This window comes from Neoarius graeffei, chromosome 18 (genome assembly GCF_027579695.1).
Source record: "Neoarius graeffei isolate fNeoGra1 chromosome 18, fNeoGra1.pri, whole genome shotgun sequence".
Lineage (NCBI taxonomy): Eukaryota > Metazoa > Chordata > Actinopteri > Siluriformes > Ariidae > Neoarius > Neoarius graeffei.
In genome coordinates this window covers 25,202,283-25,218,806 of record NC_083586.1, presented here as the reverse complement: position 1 = coordinate 25,218,806, position 16,524 = coordinate 25,202,283, and the positions used below count along the sequence as shown (strand labels likewise).

The following is a 16,524-nucleotide window of genomic DNA, read 5'->3' as shown; positions in this document are numbered from 1 at the left end:
TGTATAAATATGACCTAATATATCATCAGATTTTCACACAAGTCCTAAAAGTAGATAAAGAGAACCCAGTTAAACAAATGAGACAAAAATATTGTACTTGGTCATTTATTTATTGAGGAAAATGATCCAATATTACATATCTGTGAGTGGCAAAAGTATGTGAACCTTTGCTTTCAGTATCTGGTGTGACCCCTTTGTGCAGCAATAACTGCAACTAAACGTTTGCGGTAACTGTTGATCAGTCCTGCACACCGGCTTGGAGGAATTTTAGCCCATTCCTTTGTACAGACCAGCTTCAACTCTGGGATGTTGGTGGGTTTCTTCACATGAACTGCTCGCTTCAGGTCCTTCCACAACATTTCAGTTGGATTAAGGTCAGGACTTTGACTTGGCCATTCCAAAACATTAACTTTATTCTTCTTTAACTATTCTTTGGTAGAACGACTCATGTGCTTAGGGTCATTGTCTTGCTGCATGACCCACCTTCTCTTGAGATTCAGTTCATGGACAGATGTCCTGACATTTTCCTTTAGAATTCACTGATATAATTCAGAATTCATTGTTCCATCGATGATGGTAAGCCGTCCTGGCCCAGATGCAGCAAAACAGGCCCAAACCATGATACTACCACCACCATGTTTCACAGATCGGATAAGATTCTTATGCTGGAATACAGTGTTTTCCTTTCTCCAAACATAACGCTTCTCATTTAAACCAAAAAGTTCTCTTGTGGTCTCATCCATCCACAAAACATTTTTCCAATAGCCCTCTGGCTTGTCCATGTGATCTTTAGCAAACTGCAGATGAGCAGCAATGTTCTTTTTGGAGAGCAGTGGCTTACTCCTTGCAACCCTGCCATGCACACCATTGTTGTTCAGTGTTCTCCTGATGGTGGACTCATGAACATTAACATTAGCCAATGTGAGAGAAGCCTTCAGTTGCTTAGAAGTTACCTTGGGGTCCTTTGTTACCTCGTCGACTATTACACACCTTGCTCTTGGAGTGATCTTTGTTGGTGGACCACTCCTGGGGAGGGTAACAATGGTCTTAAATTTCCTCCATTTGTACACAGTCTGTCTGACTGTGGATTGGTCGAGTCCAAACTCTTTAGAGATGATTTTGTAACCTTTTCCAGCCAGATGAGCATCAACAACACTTTTTCTGAGGTCCTCAGAAATCTCCTTTGTTCATGTCATGATACACTTCCACAAATAGGGGAGAGCGGGGTAAGATGAGCCAGGGGGTAAGATGAGCCACCCCCTGTTTCTAAGAAACAGTACACAAATGTGACCATGTGACCACATTCAAAGGGGGGCGGGACCATTTACTTACACTTGTGGAGAGGAGCACCACATGTCAAACTAGGTGAGGGAGATATTTATAAAAATGTGTTTTTGTGCTTTCTAAGTCAATTCCATGTTTGTCCACAGTGAAGATGATTTAGAGAAGACAAAAGTAGAATAATATGGATGGAATGATTGTTTCACTCGTATATCAGCAGCAGTGATGTGAGCAGGAGACTGTCAATGTGTGCTCAAAGAACATAGACATAGAACATGGCGCGCACGCACGGTTGGTTGGGCTCCGTGCTTGCTGCAATCGGTGCATTTTTTATCGGATTTACTCATATTTTTACGCATTTTAAATATAATTTTAATAAGTTTTTTATGACAATACGTGCATTGCTGCAATATGTTAGAAAACGTAGTGCCTGTGTGCATGTTGAACAAAAACAACTACAACATCAGAGACGGCACGCAAACGAACAATGGCACCTGAATCACCTGCTAATGTTAGGCCTACTGCTGTTTATCTGTGCTGTGGCGGCATTTCTCGTCTCTACGGGTTTGTTTGGATCATCAACATCTAGATCCCCACCAAAACTCGTAAGAAATGTCCAAACACTGGGTTTTATCCCGGACAAACTCCATCTGAACAATTTTGGATATGGGCAACTCGCCATTTATCGCTCATTTTTAATCCTTGGTCCAAGGCGCCGTCTGTGCACGGCAGTCCATTACTCTAAGCGCATAAGAACAAATAAATCGCATTGGAAAGCATACCTTCTCTTCCTGATCTTGCTTGCTGGAGACATACAACTCAATCCAGGCCCAGGCCCTGTGGATACACCTGCTGACAACGTGGCGGGCCTTCCTCGCCAACCGGCGGAATTTCCTACTATGGATGTCGCGGCTCTGATCACCCCCACGCTACCTGGAGTACCCGCAGGTTTCCTAATGCGTTTGACTAACGAGGACGGAGCCTGCTACGGCGATCCGAATCTACATCATGGCGTGGAGAGTTTAACAGCACGATCTGTGAATCCATCCTGTATGGTTGAAAGGTTGGTGGAGGCTGCAGAGCTTGGAAATAAACAAGAACCGATAGGCGCCTTGGATTGTTTAACTGACCGTGCCGGCTGGCGTGGAACAACTGTCCCCATTAAAGTAAGATCACTTCAAACACAAGCACAGACAAAGCAGAGACGGACTTTATTCTTTCAAACTGTTAATCACGCCAAAATAGTGTGGGACCCTACGGTAAAACCTAAAGGTATTTTGGGGGGTCATCTAAACATCCGAAGTCTGGTTCCTAAGTGTGATGAGATCAGAATGCTACTGTCCGAGTCTAATATTGATTTTCTATGTATTAGTGAAACATGGCTGCATGAAAAAATTTTAACCAGTATAATCAATGTTCCGGGATATAAATGTTTTAGAAGAGACCGAACTTTCGGGAGGGGAGGGGGTGTTCTTATATATGTTAAGGACTCGCTCAATGCAAAAGAAGTCTCCCTGACGGCTGATATTGAATGTCTATGTATTAATGTCACATTGTCGCAAAACATGCAATTTAACATAATGGTGGTATACAGCCCTCCTTCTGCGTGTACTACAAAGCTTTGTGCGAACTTAGACGCACTGTTTAAAAACTTTAAACATAACAGTGAAATACTGGTATTCGGGGATTTTAATATAAATTGGTTAGACAAACGCGGTAGAAAACTTTTTAAAGATCTCTCATTTAAACATGATTTTAGCCAGCAGATTAAAAACCCCACACGCATTACCAAGAGCAGCCAAACACTAATAGATTTAATGTTTACAAATAAGCCTGACAGAATCATAAAAACTTATAATTTAGTCACTGGTTTGTCAGATCATAATTTGACACTAGTTGCAAGAAAACTCACAAAAAAACGATTGGCAAAGTTTATAAATCAAAACAAAAAATCCTATAGATTTAAGATTCCTCATAAAACAATGACTGCATCTGAGAACGAATTAAAGGGTGTTAATTGGGATGACCTCCTACAACTTGATCAAGTAAATGCTTGCTGTGATCATCTAACATCTGCTATTGTATGCATTATTGACAAGTTCACGAAAAAGACAAAACAATCCCACAAAAAATTTCAGTTACCATGGATGACTGATGATATCCGAAAACTGATGAAAAAGCGAGATTATACTCTGAAAATGTTTATTAAAACTCGTAGTGATATTGATTCAAAATTATATAAAAGTCTGCGTAACCAGGTGGTTAAACAGCTTAGAATGTCCAAATCAAATTACTACATCCATGTTTTATCAGAGGCCAAAGGGAATGGCAAGCTTATCTGGAAGCAACTAAATAGTCTATTAAATCCAGAGGGTAAAAACACCCAAAATCAATTTAAACTCAAACTTGGAGAAAATGTCATCTCTGATAGTACACAAGTCTCAAACGAATTTAATAATTTCTTTATAGAATCTGTCAAGAACCTTGCCTCAGGTTTCCCCTGTAAGAATAATGCTGTCCAAACAGCATTAATCGATGACCAAGAGAATTCATTTCACCTTAAAGAGGTCAGTCATACTGCTGTTTTAAAAGCTATAAATGACCTAAACACCACATACTCAAAAGACATTTATAATTTAGACACAGCTTTTCTCAAGAAATACAGCAGCATCCTAGTCCAACCCCTCACCCATCTTATTAATATTTCTATTAAAACTGGACAATTTCCAGATGGGTGGAAAACTGCTCAAGTAATACCACTCTTTAAATCTGGAGATGCTGGAATTATATCTAATTATAGACCCATTAGCCTTCTTCCAGTTTTTTCTAAAGTCCTGGAGAAGATTGTTTTAGAACAACTAATGCGCTACCTTGAGTCAAATCACTATTTGCATCCTTTGCAATTCGGATTCAGATGTAACTACTCTACAGAATCCGCTACTTGTTATTTAACTGAAAAAATAAAACAATCACTTGACAAAGGGCATGTGGTCGGTGCAGTATTCCTAGATTTAAAAAAAGCGTTTGATACAGTCAATCACAATATTTTAATTTCAAAACTAATTAAGTTCAATTTCTCTAAAAAGTCATTGTCTTGGTTTGAGTCATACTTAAAGGGCCGGGAGCAATGTGTTACTATTAATGATGTGAGTTCTAATTTTCTTAAAATTGAAACGGGGATCCCTCAAGGTACTGTCTTAGGGCCTATACTGTTCAGTCTTTATATCAATGACTTACCAGATGTGTGCCCAGATATAGGTCTACAGATGTATGCAGATGACACAGTGGTATATGCATCTGGTAAGACCTGTACTCTTGTGGCTGAGAAACTAAATACTACCTTGCATAAAATAGCATTTTGGCTGGCTTCATCCTGTTTAACCCTAAACATTAAAAAGACAAATTCTGTGTGTTTCTCTATAAAGAAACAACCAATAAACACCCTGGATATAAGAATTAACGGTGAGCCCATTGAGCAAGTCCCCGAAGTGAAATATCTGGGTATAATCATGGATTATCAGTTGAACTTTAAAAGTCATGTAAAGAAAATGTGTAAGACTATTAAGGCAAATCTAGGATGTTTTAAGATGATAAGAAATTGCTTAACTCTAAATTGTGCCTTTGTTTTTATGAATTCTATGATTTTCTCACATATATCTTACGGTTTGACCACATGGTCTCAGGCTCACCAGACAACAATAAAATGCATAGAATGCCTCTATAACCAAACCCTCAAAGTTTTAGACAAGAAAAGAATAAGGCATCATCATTGCCAAATTTTAAACAAATATAAGATTCTCAGTTTTACTAATTTTATTTCATTATACACAGTTAAATTGGTTTTTAAATGCCTCAATAATACTGCTCCTCAACTGCTCTGTGAGTCAATAACAAGACTTCAAAATGGTACTAGATCCACCACCCGAGCAATGTCAAAAGGCAATTGCACTGTTCCATTCCGTAGAACTTCATTTGCACAAACCTCTTTTTCAATAAAAGGAACACAATTATGGAATTCTCTACCAGACAGTTTAAAATCCATAGCTACACTTCTCTCTTTCAGAAAACAAACAAAACAATGGCTAGTTCAACAGCAATCCTGCTCTCATATTTAGTTTGAATCACTAGTTTAGATACTTAGCTTGTTATTTGTCTTTTTATTTTTACTATTGCTATTGTTATTTTTAATTTTGTTATTATTATGATCATTATTTCTTATTTTATTTTATTTTTATGTATATATATTTTTTCTCATAGATTTTAAATATTCATTTTCTCTTTTTTTGTTTTGTTTAATTAAAAGCCCAACTAGGGACAAGTGTTGTGAATTAGCTTTGGCTACAAATACTGTGATGCATACATCAGATAACTGTTCCAGATATCTATGTTTTTGTATCTGTCCCTATTCAAAAATAAACAATACAATACAATATTTAGACACATTAGGGTTAAGTTAGTGGCTTTCTAAGCTATGATATGAATGCTAATAAAAATAATTTTGATTAGCCTAATCCCCTTTATTAGCATTTTTCTACAAAATGGTGGCCACGGGGTAAGATGAGCCATTAGATGTGGGGCAAGTTGAGCCACTGGCTCAACTTACCCCATTGGTGGCTGAGCTTACCCAATATGGATGACACTTAAGTTTTCACATTTACTGGTCATATATGACAACATATATATATATATATATATATATATATATATATATATATATATATATATATATATATATATATATGACATCAGATGAGGAAGACCAGTTGTTAGATGTGGGGATTATGTTGTGGCAAAATTCAGAGGGAAGAAGAAAGTGCATTTCTTCATTGGCCAGATAATCAAATTGGATGTCTTCGAAATAGAGGCAAGATTTCTCAAAAGAAGCCGGTCATGCCATGGCTCTGCAAGAAAGCCAACCTTTGTCTTCAAAGAGAAAGATGAGGCTGTCCTGTCAAGACAGGATATTGTGAAAAAATTGCCCCGCCCCTTTACTGTTGGGGGGACAGCACGGAGGGAGAGGCAAATGGTGTTCCCTTGCAATTTGAACGCTTGGAACATTGAATAATGATGAAATTATTATGGATGGAATGATTGCTGCATGTTTTAACCTACTGAAAGAAATAAGATTTTTTGGCACTGTTCTACTGTTTTAGTAATTTCTATAATATAGTACATCTCTCATTCCCTCTCTAACCATCCCTCTTTCTATCTATCTACGCATATCTCTCTCTCTATCCATCTATCTATCCCTCCCTATCCCATCTCGTTCTATCACCTCTCTCCATCTCCACTTCTCTATGCAACGCCCCTATCCCCCACTTGATTGACTTGACTTGATTCACTGATTGCATTTCTAATAATAAAAGTTGTTTACTTTGTTAACCTAACATGTTTTGTGTTGGCTCAATTTACCCCACACAGTGGCTCATCTTACCCCGTGCATGGGGTAAGTTGAGCCACTTGACATTTTTTTTTCAAGAGGTAATATCACTCTAACCATATGAGCTTATCAATTATTTTTTGCTCAGATAGTAACAGTACACTTTGAAATTTGGTATGGTGTGTAGACTGGAAGCAAAAATGGCTGTAACATGTAGTTATGATGAAAAATGTAAAAAGTGACTCATCTAACCCCGCTCTCCCCTATGTGTTGTGAAGATCAGACTTTGACAGATCCCTGTTCTTTAAATAAAACAGGGTGCCCACTCACACCTGATTGTCATCCTATTGATTGAAAACACCCGACTCTAATTTCACCTTCAAATTAACTGCTAATCCTAGAGGTTCACATACTTTTGCCATTCACAGATATGTAATATTGGATCATTTTCCTGAGTAAATAAATGACCAAGTATAATATTTGTGTCTCATTTTTTTTAACTGGGTTCTCTTTATCTACTTTTAGGACTTGTGAAAATCTGATGATGTTTTAGGTCATATTTATGCAAAAATATAGAAAATTCTAAGGGATTCACAAACTTTCAAGCACCACTGTATGTAAGTGCATAAGTAGTTGTATGTTGACAACCTGTATTTATCAATGTGGTATTCAGCACTGGATGTAAATTCCCAACTTTTCTTACTAGCTTGAAATCAGCTAGAGTATTTGAACTGTATCTTTAGAAATGGCAAATATATGCTTAGAATACTTCAAATGCTTTATAAAATATTTTTTTCAATTCTATATTCTCAAAAGGAAAAATATATGTTCTGAATATATATATTTTTTAATCTTTTAGGTGTGGCTTGAACTTTTGAAACCACTGGCAAAACAAGTCAAAAGTGAGTATGTGGTTTTATTTATTTATTTGTTTGTTTGTTTGTTTTGTGTGTGTGCGCGCTCACAAACCAAACATTTAAATATGTAAATAAAGAATTGCATATTGGTCACTTATGTTTTTCCTTGCTAGACACCAGTGAACTAGCATTCCACTTTATTGTGAAGTTTTTCCCACCAGACCCAGGCCAGTTGCAAAAAGGCTTGACCAGGTAAAGCTTGACCTAAGCAGATCTACATCCTAATGCATTTATCAGAGAACAAAAAACTGCATGCTAAAGTTCATATACAGTGTCTTGCAAATGTATTAATCCCCCTTGGTGTTTGTCCTATTTTGTCACATTTACAAGCTGAAATTAAAATGGATTTTTGGGGGGTTAGCACCATTTGATTTACACAACATGCCTACCACTTTAAAGGTGCATTTTTTAAAATTGTGACACAAACAATAATTAAGATGAACAAACAGAGCTGTACTGCAAGGGTGCACAAGTCTAGCACAGTTTAATTATTTCTCTGTTCAATGTCACATGATTCAATCTCTAGTTGATTACAAGAGCGTCAAGGACATAGTAGCTCATCTGGCCTGCCATCAAAACAACCATGGCTACCAAAACATCAAACAGAACTGAAATGTGACAATGTGAGAGAGGACCAACCTCCATGACAAATTGTTTACACCAGAAAAATCAACAAAGGACTAAATTCTGTTCCCCAAGGGAAGACCTACCCAAAACATCAATCAGAACTGAATTTGCATGATAAATGAGAGAGGATATACAATTCTAGTCAGAAGAAGACTTGTTAAGTTGACCTAATTATTAATTTGTTAGCAGAAATTGACAATACAATGATCAAGTTTTGTGCAGGTCTAGTTTTTTTTGTTTTTCAAATAAAACAATTAGAATTGAAATCCATTGAGAACTGAGGGAAGAGACATGATTTAACTGAAAGTAAACAAAGTTGTAAACAAATTGTTTACAACCCGAAAATCAACAAAAAAAGACCAAGTTTTGCTCCCCGAGGGAAGATCTATCCAAAACATTGATCAGAACTGAAATTGGGTGAGAACTGTGAGAGGAGATATAATTCAAATGAGAAGTCCCAAAATTCATGAAGTTGACCTAATTAGCAGTTCCTTACCAAAAATTTGACAATGCAATGACCAAGTTTATGCTGAATAACTAGTTCTTTCAAGTGAAACAATCAGAACTAAACTCTATTGAGAATTGAGGGAGGATATATGCTTTAACTGAAAATAAACAAAGGTGTAAATAAATTGTTTACAACAGAAAAATCAATCAAATGACCAAGTTTTTTTTTGTTTTTTTTTGTTCCTCATGGGAAGATCTATCCAAAACATCGATCAGAACTGGAATCAGATGAGAAATGAGAGAGGAGATCAAATTCCAGTGAGAGGCCTGGAAAACTTAATAATGTGGCCTAATTACTAACTCATTAGCAAAAGATTTTGACCAAACAACAACGAAGTTTTTTGCGGAGTGATGAGTTCTTTCAAATAAAACAGTCGGAATGGAAATTTGTGGATAATTGATGGAGAAGATACAATTTAACTGAATTGTGGGTGACAGATGCCACGCCACGCCATGGCAACAGCTCATTGGCCTTGTGGCCAGATGAGCTAACGAGGGTTAGTAGGTGTGCTCAAGCACAGGAAAATAATCAAACTTTGATGGACACTGGTTCACCAGGACTGGAGTTGATACATTGGGAATCTAACATTTGATAGCACATACTACGGCATCCATAATGGTGCACAGAGATAGGAAACAGCAATAAGTTAATGTTTTATTGTTTATGTTCATGGAAGTATTTAATACTGAAGTATATATTTTATTATTCTCTGATATTTTGTTCGTATTCTTGAATGTCTATGATATTAATGTTCAGTGGTTTTCTAATGTTCTTCTTATCAAAGGGAGAAGTAGGCTTTTTGCAGATAGAGGTCACATGCTTGGATACCACATAGCAATGCCATAATGGAGAGCAAGCTTTCAGGTAAACAAAACCCTCAACAAGCTCAAGCACGAAAGTTTCAGTACTTTATAGCGCTTAATATATTTCCTTTTCAAGCAGAATTGTCAACATAGTTTCCTAAGCTTAGTTTAGGCTCATTTTTACAGGAAAAAAAAAAAGATTTTATCACAAAGGTATTGACTTTTAATAGACAGCATTTGGATCTTTGTGGCCAAACAACATGATGACTTTGCAAGGTATGTACACGAAAAAAAAAAACCCCTTGTAAAACCACTTATTGTAACTCTAACAGCTTAAAGCAGCTCCATAATAAAAAGGTTTCAAGGTGTAAGGTTTGGCAACATCTTGAAGATATAAACGAACAATTTACTGTGATGACAACATGAAGCTTGGCTTCCCTCCTCTCAACTCTTTCCCCCGTATCAGCTGTGCATATGTATATGTGACAAATAAAGGCTTCTAATTCTAAAAATCTAATGAGAAATTTTCTGTAATCATGTGATTTTTACTGGCAAAAAAATACATGGATCAACAGACTTCACTTTTATGAAGTTTAAATCTCACTCAACGAGATAACACATATGCAGTACTGACACAGATACTAGTAAACAATCCTGTTGTCATAGCAATGTGATTCTTTCCATTTAAAAAGATAATTTTTCTCAGTGAATAAAAACAAACAAAAACATGTTGCATAAAATGATCAATGACCCATCGATGTGCTGTAATAAGTATGTGTTATCATCATGGTAAATTCTTCTAGAAACGGAAACATATTAAGCACTATAAAATGTCGAAAGTTTTGTGCTTGACCTTGTCGAGGGTTTTGTTTACCTTAAAGCTTAAATTCCAATATGGTGTTGCTATGTGGTATCCATGCTACTCCTACTACACCAGATTTGAGACAGGTAACATTACCCAGTTAGAGGCTACTATGTCATCACTTAAACCTAGAGACTCAGCACTCATCTTTAACATAGAAGGGGTGGTGAGAGCCCTCAGAAAAACAAAAGAAAAAACAGTGCCTGGCCCAGATAACGTCGACGGTCGTGTTCTGAGGCACTATGCTAAGCAGCTGGGGGGGTGTTACAGTTTCTGTTTCAGAGCTCCATGGACAGCAGCACAGTCTCCCAGCTGTGGAAACACTCCACAGTCATTCCTGTCACCAAGAAAAGAACCATCAAGGTGCTGATCGACCTCAGGCCTGTGGCTCTCACCTCCCTTGTGATGAAAGCAATGGAAAGGGTGGTCAAAAATCACATCAAGATTACAGACACCCAGATGGACCCCCCCCCCCCAATTTGCATATCATGCAGGCAGAGGCGTTGATGATGCAAAAATCTTCATCACAGACACCATACATAAATACCTGGAATTCCCAAACACTTCAGCCAGACTTCTGTTTGCTGACTTTTCCTCTGCATTTAACACCCTGCAGTCTCACATTCTCACAGAGAAAAACTCTGCTCGTTTTGGACCAAATGACCAGCTAATCCTATGGATAATAGACTTTCTCACCAACAGGTCACAGAGAGTACTGGTCAATAACACTTTCTCAGACCTCCTTCACACCTCCATTGGCTCCCCACAGGGATGTCCTCTCACCTTTGCTCTTCATCCTGTACACTGATGACTGCAGGTCCACTCAGTCAAACTGTCACCTGGTTAAATATGCAGATGACACAGTGTTCTTGTCTCTGCTCTCTGGCCCCTCACAGCACCACAGCTCAGCTCTGCAGGACTTTGTGGAGTGGTGTGACAACTCCTGCCTGGAACTGAACTCCAGCAAGACTAAAGACATGGTAGTGATGTTTAATAACAAGCAGTGTGCTGCTGCAGTCATCACTACCATTCATGCGAAGCCGGTGGAGATCATTGAGGAGTACAAGTACTTGGGCACAATCTTTGATAATAAACTCAGATTTGCCTCCAACACAGAGGAGATCCTCAGAAAGTGCCAGCAGCGACAGTACCTCCTGAGGAAACTTAAGTCCTTTGGGGTCAGCAAAGACATTCTTACTACTTTCTACTACTTCTTCATTGAAAGTATAATGTCATTTTCCATAACCTGCTGGTTCCACTCCCTTAGCCTTCAGAACAAAAACTGCCTGCAGAGCACAGTCAAGGTGTGCTCTAAAATTAATGGACTCCCCCTCAGGTCACTCTCAACTCTCTGTGAACAGCAGACAGTAAACTCAGCAGGCAGGATTCTTCAGGACCCTTCACATGTCCTGTTCCCTGCATTTGAGTGGCTCCTATCAGGACGCTGGCTCCATTGTCCGAGCTGCTGAACACAGAGGAAAAGAGCGACCTTTGTCCCCAGAGCGGTTCAGCTCCTCAACTCTCTGCCATCCTTGTCCCCTACTCACCCCTCCAGCCCCTTCCCCCTTCTTAACATGCACTCTAACCTGTCTGGTGCACTAACCACCCCCCTCTGTACACATACCACTTTAAACATAGACTCTGCTGCTATTGATCCTTCTACCTCATAAGAAAATTGCACCACACGGTATTTTTGTATATACTGGTATCTGCCTATTCCTGTGGCTGTTTAGCATTCTGCTGCTACTACTTCACAAAGTGAGTTTCCCTTGTGTAACAAACTGAACTTTGCTGTAGTCCTCCTGTTACCCTTCATACCTGCCATTATCTGCAATAAAGGTCATTACCAACTCTACCAGTGGTGTTTTGTGCTGCAACTGGATTCAACCTCCACCACTGACAATCCAAGCATGTGACCTCTAGCTACTAAGAGCCTACTGGATCATTAACACCAGCAGACATATTTTTTCCCAACCTATTCTTGTGTAGCCTGTGGCTAACTCTTTATTTATAAAACCTTAAATTACATCAGTGCTCTGAGCTGTTTTCACAATGCTGTCCTGAGAGAAATGAGGTGTGCTGTTAGTATAAGCACTTGGGAGAGCAATCAGTGGATTGTTGAAAATATATTTTACCTTAAGGAGGATTGAAGAAAAGTTTAGTAAGGAGAGACCAAATGAAGACATTTAGAATATTTACTGCAATGCTCTGTCAATTTATCACTATCACTTATGCTAATTAGAGACCTGTGTGTATCATCCCAAATTGCACACTGCCATACTGAATAGTATGTAAAATAGTGCATAATCTGCTGTTAATTTTTTTTTTGAGGAGCCTTTTACTTGATAGTATACATGACAGTATGTGGTTTGAGATGCAGCTTGTGTATCAGTTATGCTGGAAGTTGGTTGGTGGTCATAGGCCAATCATTTTGAGTTATTTACATAAATAATGATTGCAATCAGAAGTTCTCATCTCATCTCATTATCTCTAGCCGCTTTATCCTTCTACAGGGTCGCAGGCAAGCTGGAGCCTATCCCAGCTGACTACGGGCAAAAGGCGGGGTACACCCTGGACAAGTCGCCAGGTCATCACAGGGCTGACACATAGACACAGACAACCATTCACACTCACATTCACACCTACGGTCAATTTAGAGTCACCAGTTAACCTAACCTGCATGTCTTTGGGCTGTGGGGGAAACCGGAGCACCCGGAGGAAACCCACGTGGACACGGGGAGAACATGCAAACTCCACACAGAAAGGCCCTCGCCGGCCCCGGGGCTCAAACCCAGGACCTTCTTGCTGTGAGGCGACAGCGCTAACCACTACACCACCGTGCCGCCGCAATCAGAAGTTAAAATAAAAAACAATATTCCTTACTGCAGAACCATTTTTCACAATATAAGGCCTTTAAAAACAATTCAACATTGGCTACTTTTTTTACACCATGTTTTAGAATACATTACATTACATTATCTCTAGCCGCTTTATCCTTCTACAGGGTCGCAGGCAAGCTGGAGCCTATCCCAGCTGACTACGGGCGAAAGGCGGGGTACACCCTGGACAAGTCGCCAGGTCATCACAGGGCTGACACATAGACACAGACAACCATTCACACTCACATTCACACCTACGGTCAATTTAGAGTCACCAGTTAACCTAACCTGCATGTCTTTGGGCTGTGGGGGAAACCGGAGCACCCGGAGGAAACCCACGTGGACACGGGGAGAACATGCAAACTCCACACAGAAAGGCCCTCGCCGGCCCCGGGGCTCAAACCCAGGACCTTCTTGCTGTGAGGCGACAGCGCTAACCACTACACCACCGTGCCGCCGCAATCAGAAGTTAAAATAAAAAACAATATTCCTTACTGCAGAACCATTTTTCACAATATAAGGCCTTTAAAAACAATTCAACATTGGCTACTTTTTTTACACCATGTTTTAGAATATAACCTAAAATATTTATCATCAGACATTAGATTTGATGTTGAGAGCAACATAAAATTCTTCTTAGTACAAATGCAATTGTGAAATATGGATAAGGGTAAGGCAGATTTTCCATAATATCCATTCTAAGCATTGTTGCCTTACAGCTTCAGGGTTTCTGGTTTGATCATGAGCTTAAGGAACTGCAGTGGAAATGTGTTCTATGGAGTAATAAATACTGCTTATCCATCTGGCAGTCTAATGGGTGAATCTGGATTTGGTGGATGCCAAGAGAACATTACCTCATGGAATGCATAGTGGCAACAGTAATGTCTTATGGGAGAGGGATAATGGTCTGAGGATGCCTTTCAGGGCTTGGGCCCCTTAGTTCCAGTGAAGCATAATGTTAATGCTGCAGCATACAAAGACATTTTAAATCAAATCAATTTATTTGTATACCACTTTTAAGATTATTGCAAAGCAGCTTGACAGAAAAATGTAGATTTCAAACATCCATCCATCCATTATCTGTAACTGCTTATCCTGTGCAGGGTTTCAGGCAAGCTGGAGCCTATCCCAGCTGGTTATGGGCGAGAGGCAGGGTACACCCTGGACAAGTCACCAGGTCATCATAGGGCTGACACATAGACACAAACAACCATTCACACCTACAGTCAATTTGGAGTCACCAATTAGCCTAACCTGCATGTCTTTGGACTGTGGGGGGAACCTGAGCACCCAGAGGAAACCCACACACACACGGGGAGAACATGTAAACTCCACACAGAAAGGCCCCCATTGGCTACTGGGCTCGAACCCAGAACCTTCTTGCTGTGAGGTGACAGTACTAACCACTACATCACCGTGCCACCAGATTTCAAACATATGAATTAATAAACTTATCCCCAGTGAGTAAGCGTGAGGTGACTGTGGTAAGGAAAAACTACCTGAGACAACATGAAGAAGAACTCTTGAAAAGAACCAAACTCAAAAGGGGAATTGTATGACTATAAATAGCTCACTTATATAAGTGTGTCCTATATGGCCAAAAAGTGCAGTTGTGTAACCAGGAAATTCATTATAGTTTTGACATGAAGTCTAATTTGTTGAAATAATCAACTGTTCATTGATGGATACTTGAGTGGAAAACTGTTTGTGACAACTGCAGTCCTAAAGTTTTCAGGGCAATTGTAGTCCTAAGCCATCATAGCAAAATTGTAAGTGTCCAGCACTGTCTTCTAAGTGTATCTTGAGGCTGTCCATATGGGGCCATCCTACACAGGAGTGAAACGATAAGAACCTCAGCATGACATAGGGCATCAGGATGGACCAGGGGGCTGTAAATATGGGGCCATCTTCAGAGGAGCATAATGATAAGTCCAACCAGAAGTAGGGCATCAGAATGGATCAGGCAGATCCAGAGAGCAGCATCACTGGTATGTCAGGAGTGACAGGGGTAACTTGACAGAGAGACAGAGCAAGAGAGAGAGACAGATTGTTAGGTATGCCTATTGTTACCTAATGGTTAAGAACAGTGCATACTGTGCAAGGATGGGCTCCAGCAAGACTAACTATGACAGCATAAATAAAAGGGAGAGTAATGCAGACATGAGGGTACCCTGGGACATAAAGTGGCCAGCCACTCCACCGTCAACAATCTTGAGCAAAGATGTTTGCTTGACCTTAATGCAGCCTTTGACACCATTGATCATTCCATTCTCCTGGATAGACTAGAATATGTTGTGGGAGTTAAGGGAACAGCCCTCTCCTGGTTCAGGTCTTATTTATCTGATCATTATCAGTTTGTTGATGTAAATGGTTATTTTTCTCTGCATACTAAGGTAAAGTTTGGTGTTCCACAAGGTTGTATCTTAGGCCCACTGTTTTTTTTTCTTTATATATGTTACCCCTGGGTAAAATTATTCATAAGCATTTTATTAGCCTCCACTGTTATGCTGATAAGACACAGTTATATGTTTCTGCAAAGCCAGATGAGAGACACCAGCTTAATAAAATTGAGAAATTTGTAAAGGACATTAGACACTGGGTGCTTATTAACTTCCTTCTACTTAACTCTGACAAAACAGAAGTACTTGTACTAGGACCACAAGCAACTAGAAGTAGGTTTTCTGATGCCATAGTAACTCTGGATGGCCTTTTTGTTTCTTCATGTGCAGCAGTAAAAGACCTTGGGGTGATCATTGACTCCAGTCTCTCATTTGAAACTCATATTAGATAAGAAATAGAATGATGCATGATGCAGAAATGATACAATATGCAGAAAAACTAGTTCATGTTTTCGTTACCTATACGTTAAATTATTGTACTTCCTCACTGTCTGGATGTTCCAATAAGTGCATAAACAAGCTCCAGTTAGTTCAAAATGCAGCAGCAAGAGTCCTTACAAGAACGAGAAGATATGACCATATCACCTCATCTTATTGACATTGCATTGGCTCCCAATCAAATTTCGCACTGATTATAAAATCAATGAACCTATTAACCTATTAAGCAGTGAATGGTCTTGCGCCACAGTACCTGAGCGAACTTCTTGTCCTTCATGACCCACCATGCCTACTTAGATCAAAAGGTGCAGACTATCTGTTGGTACCTCATATAGTGAAGACTACATCAGGGGGCAGAGCCTTTTTATTACAAAGCCCCACAGTGATGGAATCCTTGACTTGCAAGTGATGTCAAAGCAAAATAGAAACC

General features: G+C 39.3%; 1 protein-coding gene across 1 annotated transcript in view; it reads left to right on the top strand.

Annotated features, from left to right (window-relative positions):
- The window catches only part of LOC132866677 (FERM domain-containing protein 7), a 129,643-nt gene that overhangs the window by 39,662 nt on the left and 73,457 nt on the right, over window positions 1–16,524 (top strand). The window contains exons 3-4 of the mRNA XM_060899461.1: window positions 7,521–7,563; window positions 7,692–7,770. Of these exons, the coding sequence (XP_060755444.1) occupies window positions 7,521–7,563; window positions 7,692–7,770 (122 nt within the window). The remainder of the gene's footprint in view (window positions 1–7,520; window positions 7,564–7,691; window positions 7,771–16,524) is intronic.